The sequence below is a fragment of the Ambystoma mexicanum genome, chromosome 8 (genome assembly GCF_040938575.1).
Source record: "Ambystoma mexicanum isolate Mex_15411 chromosome 8, UKY_AmexF1_1, whole genome shotgun sequence".
Classification (NCBI taxonomy): Eukaryota; Metazoa; Chordata; class Amphibia; order Caudata; family Ambystomatidae; genus Ambystoma; species Ambystoma mexicanum.
Genome location: NC_090929.1, coordinates 235,032,321 through 235,053,838, shown reverse-complemented (window position 1 = coordinate 235,053,838; position 21,518 = coordinate 235,032,321). Strand labels below are relative to the sequence as shown.

The following is a 21,518-nucleotide window of genomic DNA, read 5'->3' as shown; positions in this document are numbered from 1 at the left end:
CCGTAGCACTTCAGGGTCGATGGCGCCCTTGCCTTGGCGAGGACCTCCGTGCAGTCTGCTGAACACTCATACACTCCCTCATACGCTCCAAACACTAAGGCTGCAGGATCCAAGCCCTTAGGTTCAGCGATCCTGGGTTGTGATGAAGGATTGTACTTTCTACTCAGGTGAGAAGATCCAGAGCCACTGGCAGCTTGATGGGATGCGATGTTGACAGGCTGAGAAGGTCCGGATGCCAAATCTGCCTTGGCCACGCCAAGGCGATGACTATCATCTTGCAATGACACTGTCTCAGTGTGTTGATGACTCGTAGCAGGAGGGGGAATGGACGAAACACGTACAGAAACAACCCTTCCCATGGGAAGGAGAACATATCCCTCAGGCTCCTCGGCTGGTGGAATCTGCTGGCCAACCTTTGGCATTTGGAGTTCGCCACCGTCACAAACAGATCGATCTGGGGTCTGCCCCATTTGACGAATAGGCGGCTCATCTGATCTTGACAAATAAGCGGTTCACCTGATCCTGACGAAGCTCCCACTCGTGGCAGGAGCACAGTTCCTTGCTGAGGGTGTCTGTGATGGTGTTCTTGACTCCCGCCAGGTGGAGAGGGAAGAGGAACATCCACTGTCCAAAGGCCCAGCAGCACAAGTCCTGTGCTTGCTTGGAGAGCGCCAGTGATAAAGTTCCCCCTGCTTCCTGATGTAAAACATGGTGGTGGTGTTGTTGTTGTCTGTGAAGATCCTCACTACCTTGCCTTTTACAGATGGGAGGAACTCTGCCTGTAGCTCCAGGATGTTGATATGAAGATCTGTCTCCACTGGCAGCCACAGGCCTCTGAGGTGCAGATGTCCGGTGTGCACTCCCCAACCCTCCAGGGGAGCATCTGTGGTGACAGTCTCCTGGTATGGGGGGTTTTGGAACCACGTGCCTAGGGCAATTTCGGAACAGATGCCCCACCATCCTATTGCCTGACGGAACAACTTGTTGAGAGAGATCTTGTCAGTGAAGCTTCGGGACACTTTTATCTAGCGGGCATCCAGGAATTCCTGAAGGAGGTTGTATCTACAACCTACAGAGATGGACGAGATAAATGCAGGACAACATCATGCCCAGTAATGACTCGATGCCCCGCAGCATGGCCGTCTTCGTCGAAGACAGACGTTGCACCTTCCATTGATTGGCTGCTAGCCTCTCCTCCGAGGGCAAAGCCAGGCAAAACACTACTAAATCTGGCACCTAGGAACAACGTGTTTTGCGATGGCATTAAGCAGGACTTGGGATAGTTCACAGAGAATCCCAGTTCTGCCAGTAGCCAGGCAGTCGTGCCTTTGTTTCTGTTGGCCAGCTCCCGCAAGTGGGCGTGAATCAGCCAGTCATCCAGGTATGGGTATACGTGTATAACCTGTAGACGCAGATGGGCTGCCACTGGTGCCAGGCATTTCATGAACACTCTGGGGACTGTGAGGAACTCATGGTGGCAACAAGTAAGACAGACACAAGTGATCACATTTCAAGGGTGTTTATTGAACAATGAAAGCTTTATGCAGGTTGGAAAACGCCCAATCTAAACCTAAATCTAAGATGGGAGCACACGTCAATCATCGAATGAAAATAAGGCAGTCCCAGTGGTGTTGTGTCAAGCAAAAGGGCTTATACTAAGAAACCTATTGCCAAACCTTACAACTAATACAAAAAGGTTGTGGGATAGTTTTCAGAAAAAGAAAGAAGTGCTTTCAAATAATATGTCAGGATGTGGTAGCCTGGGTCTCCCTTCCCCACGTTTTGAGCATGGGGTAAGTTGGGAGCTTGGAGCACAATCTCAGGCTTTTCCAGCACGAGACCACAATTCCAATGGCAGCTCTCAGGACCCTCGATGGCCAAGTCTCGTTTCCTTTGAAAGTCTCTTGCCTTCGGGGTCTGAGGTGTTCAAATAACAAAAACAAAAGTTCCTTTAACCAAATGAAAGTTCCTTTAGGGAGATAATCGTTCGTCCTGGGTCCCCCTGTTCTGGGCACTGCCCCTGAGCAATTGTAATCCACAGTTTACATAGGGTGATGATCTCACCCCTGGATCCCCCTCTGTTGGCCGCTGACCCTTCTTGACTTTCTGTACTTGGGTGATGACTTCACCCCTGCCGTCAGCATCCCTTGATCGGGTTCACTCTTGCCATCTTTACATTCACTATTGCTTGCGGGATTCAATTACCTATCATTCACATTGCTGGTATATCAAAGTCTTTTGATTGTACAGGGATTTTGCTTGTACCTCTTTATGACCACTTTGACTTATTTTGCTGGCCCACCTACGTCCTTCTGGTATTTGTAGTTTCGCTCAGATGGAGATTGACCAGAGTCTCTTGAGTTAGCACCCACGTGGTGCCGGTTTCCCTCTGCAGCTGGTCTTCCCTTTACACTCTTTACAATTCTTTCATAGTTCATTGAACTTGGTTCAAAACATGCTACTTTGCAATTCTCACTCAACACAGCCCGGTTCTTATTATTTCCCCTTCGACTCACCGGCTGTGATGAACCGCTTGGCTTTTCTTCTTCAGCAGAGTCAAGGCCGGTACCATGGTTGCGGGAGCTTTCCTCGCTCCTGCTTATTGGCATAGGTTTGCCCTGTGGACATCTGCTGCAAAACACTTTTGTTCGTGGTCTTAGGCTTTCTTCCTCGAAGGATCTGTGGGTCTGCTATGAAAAGTGCAAGGTCACTCTCTCTTCACCACCCTCTCGACTCCCGACGCCTTTCTCCTTCTCTTGATGCGCCTGCTTAGCCGTCTCTTCGTGCTGTCTGCCGTGCTCGTACTGTGCTGTCGGCCTCCACCTTTTATCCCTGTGGGGAAGGGAAAGGGCTGTCAGGTGTGTGTGATTCAGGTTAATTGCCGGACTTTGCCTGACCCTTGTATTGGGACATGTCAGGTAAACGGCTCTGGTGTTAGTCCGTTGTTCTTTGTGTTGTGCAAATGTGTTTGTGTTGGAAAAGGAGGGTAGTGGTTTTGAATGTCCTAATTGAGAGAATGGGGAAAAGGTGTCAAAGCAAGGGGGATACCGCATCTCGCCCGTCAGTGTCCCACTCCCCGAAGACCCCCCCCTCAGCCAGGTGATCCTCCCTCACTGGCCCACCCCCAGGAACTGGATTCAATAGCGATGGCCATGTTCTGGCCACTTGGATGACAGATCCCCAGGGACTAGCTAGAGAGACACCTTCCGGTTTCTCATAGGGCCGACTTCAAGCCAAAAGGTAGGGCCTTAAACTGGTAGTGCTGTCCCTGTACCACGAAACGTAGAAACTTTCCGATGTTTTTTGTGAATGGGAACGTGGAAATAGGCATCATCCAGGTCCAACAATGTCAATTTTCCAGTTGGCCGAGCACGTGTTGCAACGTGACCATCCTGAACTTTTGGACTTTAGGTATTTTTTCAGACATCGTAGGTCTATATTGGACCTCCAGCCCCCCCCCCGTCTTCTTTCTGACTAGAAAGTATTTGGAATATACTCAGGAACCCCGGAGTCGTTGGAGAACCAGCTCTATCGCCCCTTTCTGCAGAATGGCATGTACGTCTTCCAGAAGATGAGGGATGTGCTGCTCCTTGCAGAGAACTGGAGGGATCCGCAGACAAATGCGTTGGAACGCCAGTGTGTGTCCTTGGGCGAGAGCGTCCAGCACCCATCTGTTGGTGGTGATCTTTCTCCACTCGCTGATGAACCTCATCAGCCGGCCTCCCACTGGGGTTCACGAGTGGGGGCCTTACGACCAGGTCGGTAGAGGCGACGGTGACACTGTCCTCCGCTACTGTAGGCCTCGGAACGGCCTCTGTAGGCTTCTTAAGTTGAGGATCTGGAAGGCTGTCGGTACGATGAGGAGAACCCTTTTGAAGACCTGCTTGACTTTTCCCTGTAGGAGTGAAAAGAAGACAAGCAGTGCTGCTGGAGGGTGCCCAGGTACCGGGCCTTCTCCGTATCCATCTTCCCATGGCATCCATCCTCTTCCCCTCGCTGTCTGGAGGGACTGAAGACAGTGAGGAAAGGATAGCTGACCGTTTCCTCGCAGACGCCAACACCACAGAGTCCAGCGATGGCTGCGACCTCAGGAACCCGATATTTCTTCTCCAGCCTATCCCTTTTTGCAGGAGCCTTGCAAGGGTTCTTCATGAGGGCCATGCCCTCCTCCCAAACATCATCCAGGAAAGGCAGTGCCATGATCGCCTTCCTCTTGGCCGTGCGCCTTTGATACAAGAAGCCCTCCTTCTTGGTTTCCTCGGGCACCAGCTGCAATAGCTCAGAAGCCCTGGTGATCATGGAGTGGAACGATCCCACCTTCGTCATCATCCATCGTCGTGGCCATATCCGTCCCCGTCCCCGTGGCTGGGTCTGCTGGGAGAGAAGGGGCCCAATGTTGTGAAGGAGGCTGAAATGGGGGCATCAGATGACGCTTCCTCTTCTTCGCTGAAGGCTGATTGTGACGTGGGGTCCACAGGTACCGGAACCAGAAGCATTCTCATCTGGATCTCTGACACCAAGAATATTCAAGGAAACGTCCCTCGGCTGAGAAGGCAGAACAGGAAACTAGGCCCTGCAGCATCGTCACAGTCGTCGTCCTCCTCCTCCTCCTCCTCCTCCTCCTCCTCAGCATCCTCGTGGACCGTACGCAAGGACTACTGGTCTTTGTCGTCCTTGGACGAGACCACCATGGTCTGGGTGACAGCCTGGGAGGGCTCTTTCGGGGCCTCCTCGCCCCTCCCCTTTGTTCCCACCTTAGGGTCTTGAATTGTGGCCTCGGCCGGTTTCACCCCTTCTGGAGTGCCTGTAGATGTTGCCAAAGTCATTGCGGTGTTATTGCGCCTTGGGGGCAGGGACACTTTCTGAGCCATGGGAGCTACCCTCCTAGGATCAGCACCCGTAGCTGCCGTGGCAGTAGTAGTCATCGACCCTGCCGCCAACGAGGTATTCCCCTGTGCCGGTTGAGCCTGCTTGGGCTGCGTGGCTTTCTCCTTCTCCGTCAGCAGCTTCTCTAACTTCTCACTTTGAAGAGGAGCATGATGGTCGGCTGGTAATGGAGGCAGAAGGTGATGTTAATCATGCCCTATCCACTTTGGGACCCGCTTTCCGTGGCAAACCCAGTGGACTCGACTTTGCGGCTCTTGGCCTTATCTTGGGCACCCATGGATGAGGCACCCTCAAAGGACTTAGAAGAGTGCTCCTCAGACTGGCCGGTCTTGGGTGAGGCATCATGTCCTTTGTCAATTTCTTGGAGAAACCGAGGCATATCTCGCACTTTATTTCCATGTGGTCCAGGTGCAGGCAGTAGAGGCATTGCAGGTGCTTGTCATGCACAAACACCTTCTGTAGCCCGCATTTGGTGCAGGGCCTGAAGAGGGCTCTTTGCTCCATCTCTTCCATTATGGTCTAAAGGCACGAAGTAGGCCCAAGAGGCGTTGTATAATATTTGATGGATCTTCGCCCCCTTGAGGGGCGCAGAAATTCACCAACAATGGGTCCCCGCTGTTGGCAGATAAAAAAAAGAGCACCCATGCTTCTTTTAAAACAAAAATAGAACAATTTCCATTGAATAAAATGTACAAATAACTTGGAGAGCAAACTCGAGGACTCCCAACCCTGAAGCGTGTGGTAAAAATCTGAACATGGCTACCAGAGATGGGGATTAGGGAGAGGACTTTCATTGGATGGGGGCAGCATGACACAGAGGACAGTGATTGGTTTATAGGAGGAATACAGATTTTAAGTGAAAGTGAAACTTTTCTCTTTTACTGAGGATTCCCAGCCTGACAACGGGGAATATTCATGAGAATGTGATTCCATGCCAGACCCCATGCTGAAGAAGAGAAGAACAAATTACTTACCCATGGTAATGTTCTTTCGATTTAATGTTCCTCCCACTCATTCCTCATCTTTGTTATACTTCGATATCCTGCTTGCAACTTGGAAACATTTTTCTCCAGCACAGAGTGCCGTGCGTCGTCGACATCGACCTTGTGTCCTTCGAGGGTCTTAGATTATCTATCTATCCATCCATCCATCCATCCATCCATCCATGTGTTTATAAAGCGCCAAAGCCCTCAGGCATCCAGGCACTAAGAAGACAGACATGAAACAAGAGAGAATTTTAAAACAAAAAGCTGGATTCCATGCTAAGAAAAAACCTGGTCTTCCTCGAGTGTGCCGTTGTACGCTGGTATAAAAGGTACGCACGTGCCCCTTGCCTCAGTTCATGTGTTTCCTCTCGCCAGCACAGCAGTCTCGACGATGAGAGGTATTTCAGCCTTAATGGAGAGGAAACTGTAAATCAAGAAAACTCCTTCTTGGAAGAGGGGATGGTTGGGAAGGGCGATGAGGAATATGTGGGAGGAACATCCAATCGAACAAACAGTGCCAGGGGTAAGTAATTTGTTCTTCTAATGGATTGTGTCCACCCACATATTCCTCATCTTTGATATTCTCCCAGAGCAGTGCTTTGTAGGAGGTGGGAAAGAAGAGTTTATTTTTGATTTTTGCGGTGTAACACAGCTTCTCCAAATGTGAATTCCCAGCCCGAAAGGGAATCTAAACAGTAGTGCTTTGCAAATGTGTGCACGGAAGTCCAAGTGGCAGCATTGCACATGTCTTGCAGTGGTACCCCTCTCTGGAGGGCTGAAGAAGTGGCTACACCCCTAATTGAGTGAGCCCTTAGACCTTTGTGAATCTCTTTCCCTGCCTAGCTGTAACATTCGGAAATACATTGTGTGATCCACTGAGACAGCGTTTGATTTGTAACCGCTTGTCCCATTCTGTGGCCCGCATAACCAACAAAAAGTTGGTTGTCCAGTTTTATCTTAGAGACCCTGTTGATATAGAAAGTTATGGCTCTTTAACGGTCAAGTCCGAGTAACCTCTTTTCCTCCTAAGATGGATGAGGAGGAGGGTAGAAAGCTGGTAAGACAATTTTCTGTGTTAAATGAAATTGTGAAACTATTTTAAGTAGAGAAGAATTTAGAACCCTCAAAACTGACTTGTCTTTGTGGAATACGGTAAATGGTGGTTTGGAAGAGAAGGCCTGAAGCTCGCTCACTCTGCAAGCAGAGGTAATGGCCGTTAAGAATACTGTCTTTAATGGTAACATCCTAAGTGGACAAGAGTGTAATGGTTTGAATGGGTAACCCATCAGAGACCTTAAAACCAGGTTCAGATCACAGACCAGAACAACGAAAGGCATTGGAGGGAAAATATTGGTCAAACCTTTTAAAAATTGGAGGACAAATGGAACCTTGAAGAAGGAACCATGTTTTGGAGAGCGCTTGAAAATAGACAGCGCTGCCAGATATCCCTTGGGCGTATTAACCTGCAGGCCCTGATGGTTTAGGTGTAGAAGAAAAGACACAACCAAGGCTGTGTCACAAGAAAATTGGTCAATTCCCATATCTCTACACCAGCTGCAGAACTTGTTCCTACGGAAGTGCTATAGAGATTTAGTTGCTGACCTTCTGGCTGAAAGCAACACCTCCATTACATCTTCTGGAAGGTCCCAAAATGTGTACCTCAACCTCTCAGAAACCATGAATGAAGGTTGAGGGTCCTCATCTCTGGATGAAGAATGTGACCTCCCTCTTGTGAGAGGAGATCCTCCCTTTGTGGAAGACGAATTAGAAGACAGATGGAAATTTCCAGAAGTTGCGGGTACCACGTCCTCCTGGCCCAGTCCGGGACAATCAGGTTCATGGATTTTTCCGAAACTTCCTCAGCCTCCTCAGAACATGAGGAATGACGGGGATTTACGGAAACGCGTACAGAAGCGGAAACTCCCAGCCCACTACGAACGCGTCCCCTAGAGCTCCTCTGAGGAAATTCCCTTGAGCAGAACTGGTCTCACTTCCTGTTGACACTGGACACAAACCGATCCACATGGGGGGTCCCCAAAGGGCGAAGATCTCTTGAAGGACTGTGTGAGCTAGTTCCCAGTCATGGAAGACTGTGCTCTGCCTGCTTAGAACACCCACTGCGGTTTCTTCCTCTCCGGCCAGATGAACTGCCGATAGAGAGATTCCTTCCTGCAGTGTCCAAAACAACAGCTGCGTTCCTTCTCTGTACAGCGGCAGCAATCCTACACCTCCTCTCTTGCTGAGGTAATGCATGGCCGCTGTGTTGTCCGTCATTATCAGGAATTTGTTTCCCCGTACAGAGGGCAGAAAGGCTGTCAGCGCAAGTCTGATTGCCCTCAGCTCCAAAAGGTTGATATGTAGTTTGGACTCCGTCAGAGACCAGCGTCCACTGATCGTCAATCTGTGTGTGTGACCTCTCCACCATGTTATGACAGTGCCTGTCACTACTGTACTCTCCGGCCATGGTTGCCAAAAAGGTTTCCCCCTTTAACACATTCTCCTGGACAGCCCACCACAGGAGACCCTGTACAACCTTGTTTGGGATCTGTACCAGATCTGTCATCCTGTCAGAGAACTGCGACCACTGAATCCTGAGAGCCCACTGAACAGACCTAATTCTCAGTCTAGCCTCTGGCACCAGAAAAATGTAGGATACCATGAGACCAAGCAACCTCAAAAGGTCTAAGGCCATAAGACTTGGGGCACTTTGAAATGTGCTTGTCATCTGCGAAATGTGGATAGCCCTTACTTCGGGTGGCAAAGCTTTGCCTGAAGAAGAGTCCAAGATCGCTCCAATTAATTGCAGCTTCTGGGAAGGTGTCATGTGGGACTTTTTGAAATTGAGGGAGAAGACCAGCCTGTGGAGAGAGTGACAGTTGCTGTCCAGATGTTCCAGAGCTTGTTCGGGTTAACAAGCTCTGATCAGTCAGTCGTCCAGATAGGGGTAGATGTGAATCACTGCCACCACCGCCATCAGCTTGGTGAAGACCCTCGGCATAGGTCAGCCCAAATGGCAGCACTCGAAATTGATAATGAGAATTGCCAATGGCGAATCTCAAGTATTTCCTGTACTTTAGATGAATTGGCACATGAAAATAAGCATCCTGAAGATCCAATGACACCATCCAATCCTGGAGCTGAAGGGCCTGGAGGATCTGTGAAAGAGTGACCATCTTGAACTTGTGCTTTCTTAGGAACTTGTTGAAGCAGCTCAAGTACAAGATGGGTCACATCCTTCCGTCCTTTTTTAGTATCAGAAAATAAGGGGAGTACCAAGCTTGATTCCTTTCCACTACAGGTACCTGTTCCATTACACCTTTCTCCAACAGTGTCTGAACTTCCTGTAGGAGGAGCAGATTTGGTGCTTTCAAGAACTGGTTTCGCGGGGGACAGTTTGGATGTTTTTTTTAGAAAAGGAAGGCAATAACCATGGGTGGTAGTTTGACGAGCTCAAGCAACTGTCGTAATACTTCGCCATTTCGTTAGATGCTGGGTTAACCTAGCTCCTACTGTAGTGGCAGCTCCTCTTCCACCTTCTGATTGGTCTTTCCAGGAACGCCACTTTGTCCAGTGTCCCTTTCCCATAGCCACCTGCCAATGGCAACAGGTTGCCATGCGACTGGTACACTGGCTCATATCCACTTCCCTTCCACCCTGTGTGACTGCTCGATTGGCTGACCGCCCTGTAATTACATCGCTCAGTGTTTTTCTAGCCGCTTGGATTTGTTTGTGACAAGTAGCGTGTGCTCGGTCTCCCTGATACCTGGGCCCCGGAGTTCTGGCCATGTGTTTCAGATCATATTTTCTTGGGTTGGGTTGGGCCCGCCCTCAGGGTTTCCCCACCGAATGTGTTTACCCAAGATATTGGGGACATTACGAGTTGGGCGGTAAGGGTTTACCAGCACTGTTAAGGATGCCGGTGCTGGTAAACCCTTACCGCCCTATTCCGAGGTCCCTTAGCAGGTCCCAGCAGGAACGGCTGGTCTGACCTGCCATTCTGTGCGGGTCCCGTTAAGGGACCTTGGAGCTAATTGCAGGCCCGTTATTAGCACCTTCCCCACTGGGAATGGGGAATGGTATACTGAATGGGTACTTACCGGGTCCGTATAGGTCGGAATGTCCCGGTAAGTCCCCATTCAGTCAGACCGGACCCGGACCCGGGTTTGGAGGTAGCCATGGCGCTAATAGTGCCATGGCTACCTCCAATCTCGTAATGACCCCATTGTTTTTTTCCAATCTTGTGCTATTTATATAAAATCTGTTGGGCTGACTGTACATGCAATGCATCTCCACCCTTGCCCTTGTCATTGAGGTCTTCTTTTACAGGGTGACTGTGGCTTTGTGTACCCTTGGTATTCCCTCGTAGCAGGTGCTGCGTCGCCCCTCTTCTTTACTCTCGAATGTGGTAGGAGTGTTCCCCTATATGGCACTGAATTAGCACCTTTAGTACATTCCAACCTTCAAACGACATTTCTTTACCTTTCATTTCTTCACCCTTCTCCTTCTGCACCCACATCCGTGTGACCCTGCTAATGACCCCTTCTTCTTACCCTTCTAGGTATTTTCCTGAAACTAGTATTTGTGTCCCATCAGGTAGGCAATCGCCCCACAAAGCTTTGTGGTTTTCTAAGTCCTGCAAGGGTCCTGTAAATATTATTTCCACATCATCCTCACTCATTTACACTGGGAGGCTCCTCACCTAATACTTCATCAAGTGCCATTTTATTCATTGACATTCTATAGTGCGCTTTACGCTGGTGGCAGTTGCACCAGTTGATGACCCCACCGGCCAATGCAAATGGCGATGAGGATCACGACGAGCAAAGGAACAGTTATCTTGAACATTGCTGCCAGCCAGTCTGGGACCCAAGCGAATAATGCAGGTTTATGGCTCACGCCACCTTCAATAGCGGTTCTGGAGAGCCATCAAACGCAATGCCCAGAGCTCTTCTCAAACTGCATTCAGTCCTTTTTCAGTTGCATTTGCCAATTGAAGCAGCTCATAATGCGTAATTTGGAGTCATCTCTTGTTTGCTGCTGTTTGTACTCCAGGAAGCAGGACAGAGGTGAAGAACATAGATGCTTTGTTGCACAGGGGCAGAATATCCTTTAAGCTTTGAGTGGATTCTATCGATAGTTACTCAAAGGTTTCCAGCTCGTTTTCTTTGGTTGCTCTCTTTGTGGCTCTGCTGGCCCCTTCTCTTTCCACGTTGATAGTTTATTAAATGGCCTCAAATCTGCACGAGGCACAACCAAGACAGGGCTGTGGAGGGTCACCAGTGTGCACACACACCTTTCCAGTCTGGTGGTAGCTGAGTGTAAGCTCTTGTTCCACACGCCCACCACAGGTCCATCACTGCTGCTGTCCCTTTCTGCAATGCTGCTATGCTCATCGTCCTGTTGCAGCCGGTGTTCATCTCCAGCACCAATGTCCTGTTTGCTCTGAAACACAAAAAATACTTTGTAAGCGGTTTTATGTAAACCACAATGGTTTTCATATATCCAGGGAAAGTCTTACAGAATATCTTTTTATGGTTTGTGAGCACCCGTTTTCCTTTTTGTGCACGCTCGGTTTTATAATCCAGCATCATGGGCTTGTTATTTTTTTTTCTCCCCGGTCCATGGTTTCCAGCTGACTATAGTTATCTTCGTACACCTCCTCCCTCTCATCTATCCATTTTACTTCTGCTGTGTGCCCCTGAAACATCCCCCTGGTTTTGCATAAGGACACATGCATCAGACATCCTCCTTCCTCCACTGTAACTTTTTGTGGCAAGTGTTGTTTTAGCGTTTCTGCAAGGTGTGGGATGAGTGAGCACACATGTGCCATGTGTGCTCTCTCGCCCCATCTTCTTCATCTCTCTGAACCTGACATTTTCAGATGCCGGGTCTCCTTCCTCCCCGACAGCATTATTGTACTCTGTAATACTCAATATAGTTTGCATAGTGCATGTCTCCCCTCCACCTTCAGCAGGTGAGCTTGCATTATCCCTATTTATTAAGAACCAGAAAAGAAGAAGAGAGAAAAAAGAAAGACATATCAATCCAATCCCTATTATACTTAGATAATTTTTTGTTTTACCCCCCATTCTCCCTAGTGTTTTCCTGCCCCTTCTCTTTCAATTGTGGTCCTTTTGTAAAACCTTGCTGCAGTTCATACTGGTAATGTAAGTTCATAAATACTCCCCATCAGGTGATACTTTCTCCTTCTGATGTGCTGCTGGTGGTGTCTCTGCAAACATCTGAAAAGTGAAACCATATGCGCCGTTCTTTGATCTTCACTGCTGTGGGGATCGAGTAGACAAATTCAAAGGGGCTACACAACCTGGGCTCCTTCCACTTTCTTACTGTACTATGGATCAGAATTCGATCACCAGGATAGAGAGACTGTGCTTGTGGAAAGTCCTCCCCTTGATGGGTATATGTGCTCTCTTCAACATTGGTCGGCCAACTTGTTGGTCGCTGAACCTGGCGGGAGATGTAGCGAAGCACATTTGTCATCTCAACCAAATATAGTTTCATTTAATTGCCAAGGATTTCTGAGCTAGGGATAGCATCCGAAATTGAATGTGAAGGAGGGACAAGCGCATGCATCCTCCTACCTGTCAATTTCATGTGGAGTCATGCGATGATCCTCACTGAGTGAGTGTTGGAGAGCAAAAAGGGCAAGAGGGAGGCAAGAAAGCCACTTTTGGCACAGAGTAGATGTTAGCTTGGAAAAGCGCTCTTTTAGTAAGTCATTGAGCCTTTCGGCAATCCCGTTTGCTTGCGGACAGTACACTGTCCAAAGTGTGTATTTTATCTCTAAGAGATGTGTTATTTCCTCGAAAATGTTGTTGGCGAAGTGCTGGCCATTGTCTGACCTAATCTCCTCACAGCCCCCCGCCCCCAATCTTGGAAACACCTCCCTCAATAAAAATGTTGCTGCACTTCTCGTGTCATTCTTTGCACAGGGTCCCGCCTCAAGCCAACGTGAGAAAAGACAAACAACTACTATTAGGTACTTATACAAGGCACATCTTTTTGATATCTTCAAAGTATAGGTGGAAATAAATTGTTGGCAAATCGCAGTTTCCCATAAACCCAGTCCCTCTCCCATGCAAATTTGGCACGTACCACCCTTCATCCAGTTCTGCTGCTATACTTTCTTTTGACGCATGGATGGGAACGTTCAGCTGTTCTAGTTCTACGCTTAACAGTGTTTTTGGGTATCACAGGCTTCCCTGTCCTATTCTGTTGCCAAATCAGGTAAGTGGGTAAAAGTGAGCACCCCTCTTTATCCATAGGTCGTTTACTTGTGTATATTATTTGAACAATGGGGATGGTGTTGTAACTCTCCTCTCTTTCTTCCTTCATTCAAATCCACCTTCCCCTCTGCAGCCATGAGTGGTACTCTTTCCTCTTCCCTGGTGTACCTTTTGATACATCCTTGAAGTAAATATGCTGCTTTTTTTGCCGCTCTGTCGGCCATTTTGTTCCGCAGTGAGGTTCTGTCTTGTTTACCTTTGTGGAAGGCACATTTTATTATTGCCACTTCTACTGGTACTTTTAGTGCCTCAATCAATTGCTTGAGAAGTTCATGTTATACGGGGGACCCATCACTTCTTCTGAACCCTCTTCGTTCCCATCATGCCAATCCTGGATGTATTGTTGATGTGACAGAGGCAGTCGGAAAAGATGTTAGCAGCGTGTCCTCCGATCATGTTTAGTGCTCTTATCATTGCTTCTAGCTCTGCTGCCTGTGCTGAATAGTGTGAGGGTAGTCGCTGTTGGGATGCTATTACATATTCCCCATTTATGTAGCACATCACGGCTGAACCGGTATGTCTCCTTCCCGTATCTGGGTCGATTCCCGATGACCCCTCAATGTAAATCATGTCAGCCCCTGCTATTTCTTCTTGCCACAGAACAACTTCAGACTTATGTCTTAGGATCTGGCTTCCGGAACTTTCATGGCACCGAGGGTGCACTGCTAGACATGCAGACCCACATGCTCTCTAAGCTGGAACAAAGCAAGTCAGGCTGCTGATATTGTTGGACCTATCAGCAGCCTTCGACTTGCTAGATCATGGGATTCTGCTGGATCAGATGGCTACCGTTGGGCATCTTTCAGTGGAGGCAATAAGTTGACTCAAGTCCTTCCTCAAAGGACGCTGTTCACAAGTTCACTAGGGTGAAAGTGCGTCCGATGTTGAAATTACCACCTGTGGAGTCCCTCAGTGGGCATGTCTTTCCCCCCTGTTGTTTAACATTTATATTATCCCATTGTGCATAGATTTGGAGAATTTGGATTTATTTTTCTGTAACTATGCAGATGATTTTCAGTTAGCATTGGAGATCAGTGGAGACTATGAAAAAGATCAACAGAAGCTGGACTTGGTCTATCAGACCATTAAGAGTTGGATGACCACAAATGGCTATGCCTGAACGCAACTAAGACCAAGCTTATGCTGTATGGCCCCTGGCAAGCCAGAGACAAGATGAGCCACTTTTACGCTGGCTTCATGATTGATGGCAGCCAGATTGCAGTGGGGCATAAGGTGAAGACCTTGGGCACCTATTTGGAAGCGAGTTTGGATGGCGGTGCTCATGTGGAAGCAACTGCGAAAAATACCAACTACCATCTTAAAGTGCTGTGGCAGGTTGCCCCACTGGTCTCAGAAGAAAACCGTAAGATAGTTAGCACCGTGATATTCCCACAATAGATTGCTGTAATGCTCTTTTAGGGGGAGCCATTAAAACAGATATCCAAAAACTGCAAAAGATTGAAAACGCGGCAGTACGCATCATATACCAGATGAAACGTACCGAACCGACATCTGCAGCATGGAAGAAACTCCACTGGCTGCCAGTCTCAGCACGGGTCCAGTTTAATCTGTTGACCATCTGCCACAAGTGTGTTTTTGGTAATGCACCAGTCTACCTTAAAGACAGGTTGAATGTTTACCAGCCAAAAAGAAATCTCCGTTCCACAAAGGCATGTCTCTTAGAAGTGGACTGTGTCAAGAGAGCCCGCGGATATGGCCGTGCTTTCCATGTGCAAGCTACACAGGCCTGGAATGCTTTATCGGAACATCTAGGTAAAGTAGAAAACCATCTGGCCTTCAGAAAACAGCTGAAGACTGTCTTGTTTGTGTAACAGGAGTACACTGCTGCCATCCTTAAACTGTTATGGCGCTTGGATGCCCTTGGGCTTTGGTGCGTTATAAATGTATTAACATAACATAACATTCACATGTATGTTCCCTTGCATCCTGTCAGTGTGTGATGCATAATCATGTATGTAGTCCCCTTCCTGTACATGTTTTGCTAGGTAGGTAGCTGAGTTGATCACTCAACACCTGACCACCTCTACGGCTGGGTTTGTCAGTATCACCTCGTACCCTGATGCCCTTTGTGTTGTCAATGTGCTTTTATATTTCTTGAGGATGGCAAATAGCGAGTACACCCCCACACAATACTACAGGGCACCACATGGTGACAGTCACCACCTTTTCTATTGCAAGCGCTTGTTCGCAAGGGAAATACCCCTGCATCACTGGGTTGAGAATACCACTGTAATAAGCCAGTGGCTAGTGTCCCAGTGGCTTCTTCTGCGTGAGGACAACCATCATCACTGAGCCATCTGAATGTGAGAACAGACATTTTTCTCTGTAATTTGTGGTAGCCAGCACTAGTGCATGTCCCCGTGCGTCTTGCAGCTCTGTGAAAGTCTCCTTCATTTCAGATGTCCACTTTTGTTCCCTCTTCACCTTTTGTTCTTCTTTAAGGCACTGCAATATGGGTTTGGTAAATGTGGAGTAATCAAACACCCATGCCCTGCAGTAATTGCATAATCCCAGAAACCTCTGCATTTCCTTCACTGTAAGTGAACGGGCTGTTGAGTAAATGGCCTGTATCCTCTCCAGGGTTATCCTGCACCCATCTATAAATATTATTTGTCCCAGGTGCACAACTCATCCTGGCAATACTGAAATTTCACTTTGTCCGCCTTGTAGCCTTTCTCTACTATTAGTGTCAAAATGTGCACTGAATCTGCTCTAAACTCTTCTTCTGTCTCACTGCATATCAACAAATCTTCGGCATACTGAATCACTGTGCTTGGCATTTGTACATTGCACAGGTCCATCTGCATTTCCCTGTTGAAAATGCTTGGTGACCCGCACTACCCTTGGGGCAAACAAGTATGCACAAATCTGTTTCTCCGATACTTGAACACAGTCAGGTATCTTGAGGCTGGGTGCAAGGGTATGGAAAAGAAGGTGTTCATAAATTCAATTACTGTGAAGTTCTTTGCCTTCATCAGAACATTGCACAATATTGTGGCAGGGTTCGGGACTACAGGAAATTCTGCTTCAACCACATCATTCAGGGGGTTCATATCCTGGATAGAATGGCATGATCCACCTTTGGATTTCTTTATAGGGTATATCCCTGTGTTACATGACGACATGGATGTCTGGATAATGCCCTGCTGCCATAATGCATGTAAAGTGGAGTATATCCCTTCTCTGGACAGGGGGTATTGCACTGCTCAGGTCAATAGTGCCCCTTGCTGGTCTGCCATGCACGCAGCTCTGTTGCAATCACGGAGTCGACATGCCTCTCCTCACTCCGCCACCCATCACCACCATGTACACGCTAGCCCCGCTGCGTTTTATTCCGGCAACACCATTCTGTCCAGGCATCGAAGGACACATCGGATTCAATCACGTGTGTGGTTCAAGCCGCGTTTTCACTGGAAGCGGCCATGGCGACTGCAGGACACCCGTAGAGCGCCTGCGGTCATGTTTAGGAAACGCTTGATGCCATGTACGCAGTTACCATGGTAACCACATAAATACGCTCCAATTCACAGTACACGTTGCTTCGCAACTGTGCTTTTGCCGGTGAGTGTGGCGTACTGGTTCTTCCGTTTCTCTGACTGAGTGTTTGAAATACCTGGCTACCGACCCTTTTTGCTTCTGGATCACATGTCCTTTTGGATTTGCCCCTTTGCTTCAGTCGTTTGGACTCTCTTCCTGGTATTCGACCCTGGACTGCCTTAACGAATTGCTCTTGGATTCTCCATTGATCTGTCAACTGACTGTTTTTGGATTTCCCTTGAACTCAAAGCTTGGCTTCCTTATTGTTTGAGGAACTGGTCATCTTACTGTCAGGGGGATTACTACTTCCACTTACACCCAAGGGACCCCTGGCCGCTGGAACTTTATCTCCTGTCTTGTACCATCTTGGGGTGGGGTGGGGTATGGACTCCTGCACTGCGGGAACCCTTGTCTCCTACCCCCACTTCCACGCCACCCACATTCTCCCACTAGGTAGGTGTCTATTCTTAAAATGACACTTGTCTCCTTGCACGTCTGCCATAATCCTTACCTGCGCTGTTTTTCTCACAGCCTTAGAGACCCGGTACCACTGTTCCAGCCACCTGTGGCCTCAAAGATCGGTCAGTGAGTGCATCGTTCTCCCTGAATGGTACTTGGGGACGGAGGTATTCGTACTCCACACGACAATCACAACTTTACCCCTACATCGTGGGGTCCCTTAGTACATAACTTCTCCGGTATTTTATTTAGATTTTCCTTGGTGTGTCTGTTCTCTCTTTTCACTACCGTTCATCTGATACTCATGTAATTGTCAGTGAAGGGTCAATGCATAGCACCGTACGGCATTCCATGTTGTCTTTGTCCGTCCTTCACAGTATCACCATGTCTTTGCATATCACTACTTGTAGTTGTAAGACTACTGTTATCCCTTTCAAGTCATCCTTCTGGCACTGTGGTCTGGACAAGAATTCTGAAGCCAATTGGAACACCTTTCCCCATATTCCCAGGTCCCACCCTAACAGGATCTTGACACCGTACAGGAACATGCGTGGATACAACGGCTATGCTCCCAGTGTGCTTTGAGCGTGTGCTGCCAAGAGGAGAGTGGCCACATGGTCATAGTAAATGCCTGGCATAGTGTCCACCATCCCTTTCTCTGTGAATGATATTGTGGCATTTAGTTTGCTAAGCAAATCTCTCCCGAGGGTATTGATAGGAGTGCCTTTGAGCTATAGCAATGGTGTTATGAGGTGTTGTGTTCCTATTGTCAGGGGTAAATCTTTTGTAACTGGAAACGTGACCACCGCCCCAGAGAAGCCCTGCATATCCATCACTTTATTGGATAATGGTAATTCCCACTTCGTGATGCAGGATGTAGCAGGATGTAGCTGCTCCTGTGTCTATGAGAAAGGAAAATTCTCTTAGTTCTATTTTCACTGCCACCTTTGGTTCCTCTTTGGGGTCGTTGGTTACTGGTAGGACTGGACACACTCTGGCTTTCTCTGACCCCCCCCCCACCATTGCCCACTTCATATATTGTTTAGCAGAGTCTTATTTCCTTCTACAAATGTTCTACTACCCCAATGTACCTGGTTTAGTAGAGTTTGTCGACGGATCCTTCTTGAGTGAATTCCCTTTAAGGCAGGAGCCACGGATCGTCGAGATTCCTTGAAGAAAAAGGTGAACAATGTTGTCGAGACGGCAGCTTCGGACGTCGCGGTGCTCATCGGCGATCTATCATGGACGTCCTGCAAAGATGAGGCATGCGGTGCACCTTGACAATGATAGTTTGTTGCCGCAAAATAGATCAATGAAGAACGTAGGCCCAGTAACGGCGTTGGGTCATCGGCGGTTGGTGTTGGGACTCGACCACGGCTAGCTTTCGGATTTTCGTCTGCGTCTTTGAGGACTTCGGGTGGCAGGAAACACATCCGCAGATTCTCCTCGGTTCGTCAGCGACCTTGACTTTCTCCGGCGGGACAAAGCGGTCGACCGTGATGAGCAAGGGAGTCCTTGATTAAAAGTGTCCTAGGCAAGGGAGTGTTGCGGCTCCAGTCGACAAGGTTACAGCGGTCCTCCGAACCTCGGTCGACGGTGGTGGTCGTCGATGGCCTCGACGTCCTGGCGCTTCACTTCAGATTCCTAGGTGGACCCCGTCTCCAGTCAGCAGCCTTTCGAGGAATGACTTCCAGGGAGCCTTGGTGGAGGTTAGATGGTGCACAATGGTCCCTGGTAGCTCGGGAAGAGGTCACCTAGCTGGATCCTCTCTTGGATCAGTTCTTGGAGATACAACAGCTTTCGGATTGTGGTGAAGGAAAGCAGCAGCAAAGCCTTCTTCTTCTAGCTGGGCTTTAAGCTTCTGAACAATTCCAGTAAGTGAGAGGGCCCAAGATATACTGTTCTGTCTCTCATTCACACTGCTGGGCCAAGCTCAGCAGCCAATCATTCAGTGGAATTCAGCAGGCAGGCAGGCAGCCAGCCAATCAGGCACACAGTGCATTCAGGCCATTCTTCTCCATCCAGACACTTACAACAAGGAATGTGGATTGGGACAAGCACCCAGCCATTCAGCACTGCACACTGCATTCATATCAGTTTTGGGCACGGCTGTCTTGTTCATTGTGTCACACACCAGAAACCAGACACCCATAACATGAAATGTATATTGGTCACACATTCCATTCACCTAGGTCCCACCCCAAGGGGCGTACCCACAACATACAGTCATTGGTAAGGCTCAGCCAGTCTGGCCTGGACTTCCCCACAATAGCATATATGGAACTTCCACCCAACAGCCAGTCAGGGGAAGGGACAGAGTCAGGGCTTCCCAGCACTTTAGGAAAACAAGGTAACAGGCAATAGAAAGCAAGAGACCACAGGGGCCCTCTTGTCTCGTTTTAGAAATCAACTGATTCCAATGGCAGGGCCTGGGTATCCCAAAATGGAGGATACTCAGAGCACCTGTCAAATTCAGCTTGGTGCTGCCACCAGCCATGCCCTGATCTGTGGGCCACACACTGGTGCCATAAACATAGACTAGGAGTACAGGGTTATACTCCCACCCATGGGTGCCATAAGGGTATTCCAAGGGTCTGTTCACCACAACCAAAAAGAGGAAGAGCTGCACTGCCAGGAGTCCTGCATGGACTCCTGTGCAGAAAATAACACAATACAAATGGTAAAAGGAGTACAGGACAAGAACATTGACGGCCTGTCCCTCCAATGCCTTTCCAGCATCACACACATGCAGGGACGGACTCGGACAAGAAATAGCCCGGACACCCAAAAAAAAGTGGCCCACACCTCGCCTCAAAAAAGTGGACCACCCTGCGCCTCAAAAAAAGCGGCCCTCAAACCATCATCTGTGATTGAATTGCGTCAGTTCACGACTTTACAGAAAATGCTACTTATGGAGGGTTCATGTGTCTGTTACATTACAACACAACTCATAAAATAACGTAACTTTGCATACAGTTTTGTGACAGAGTCCATAGCTCCAAGGCGCAGGAGTGACATGAACACAATCTTTCACCCCTTGACAAAACAGGAAGTGGAATCAAATAGCATTTTTCCTAAGCACACTATGAAAAATATGGTTATGATTTCACTAATGTGATATACATTTCATACAAGAATAGATCACCATATATCATTAATATCTGTGTGTATAGATCCATATTGTCAAATGACTGTGAATGCAAGCAGACTTCCAAGGCCAAATGATAATATGTTATTGTATAGCACTTACGCTTAAGCTCTTTTTAATAGAACAAATATGCATACATTATCACCCAACCTGTATTTGTACTCATTTATCGACCTCAGAAGGATGAACAGCTGAGATGGCCTTGCTGAGATTCGAACCTGCAACCTGCAGATCACACACACATCGCAGCAGTGAGCACTCAACCCACTGAGCTATCATATCAGCTATATTAAAATGAGCAGTTATTATATTATAACATAACATCTAAGAGACCCTGTTATAGCGCCAGTCCCCTGAGACTTCGTGTGATAGCATTCCCTTTGTAAAAGCTGCTGTTCTTCGAACACCCGCTCCTGATAGCCCCCACCAAGTAACATTCCCGGTGCTCAGATGTATGTTTGTAATGTTACAGCCTCGAATAGCAGCTTCTGCCATTATTGTGACTTCTTGGTGCTCTGTTCTGAAAAGGGGGACGATAGTGGGAGCAGGTAAGGTGGAAACACTAATGTGATATGTTTGTGCGTGCAGATTCAGAACTGCGCGCTGTCTGTGTGCTGTTGAGATTCTAGGTGAATTGCTTAAAGGTTTCTGTTGCCAGAAATGGACCCACGGTGTTGTGCTCTTTTGCGTACAAATGCGATTCAACCTACAAGCGTAGCTAGGTGTGGGTGGTGTAACATGGTGGGATGACAGAGCAGATAAGAGTGCCAAGTGTGCTTGGGAAGCTGCTGTATAAAATGACGGTGGACCGCTGCTGGGTGTGTTTTAGCTGAGTGATGTCTGGAGCAATAGAGGTATCAAAATTCTTCTGAATTTCTTAGTAGATGGTAAAGAATGGTCATTTGCATCCATGTCTTTGCCCTGGGCGTGAGGTTTGGAAATTATTGTGAATTGTTAAATCCGCTTTGCATAGATGCAAGTGTGTGTGCTCATGCTGGTCCAGATGAATAAGCAGCACAGAGTATCCAGGGGTACGGAGTCAGGGCCTTTCAACATTTCTGGTTGACAGGGGCCCTGAACATCGGGTGGGGATGAGGGGCAAGCAGCTGCCCCAGTGTTGGCTGTTTTACGACACAGCAACATGTTCTTTAAATCAGGACATGAAACGTGCGC

The 21,518-nt window shown here is 48.2% G+C and overlaps 1 protein-coding gene across 2 annotated transcripts in view; it reads right to left on the bottom strand.

Moving 5' to 3' along the window:
- Window positions 1–21,518, bottom strand: part of MORN5 (MORN repeat containing 5) — a 246,329-nt gene that overhangs the window by 154,807 nt on the left and 70,004 nt on the right. Inside the window, exon 3 of one of the 2 annotated variants that reach the window (XM_069609652.1) lies at window positions 10,625–11,315. The exons of the other annotated variant lie outside the window; for it this stretch is intronic. Coding sequence (XP_069465753.1) covers window positions 11,001–11,315 — 315 coding nt within the window. The 3' untranslated portion in view covers window positions 10,625–11,000. Of the gene's footprint in view, window positions 1–10,624; window positions 11,316–21,518 lie in introns of those variants that run through there. 2 annotated transcript variants of the gene reach the window in all.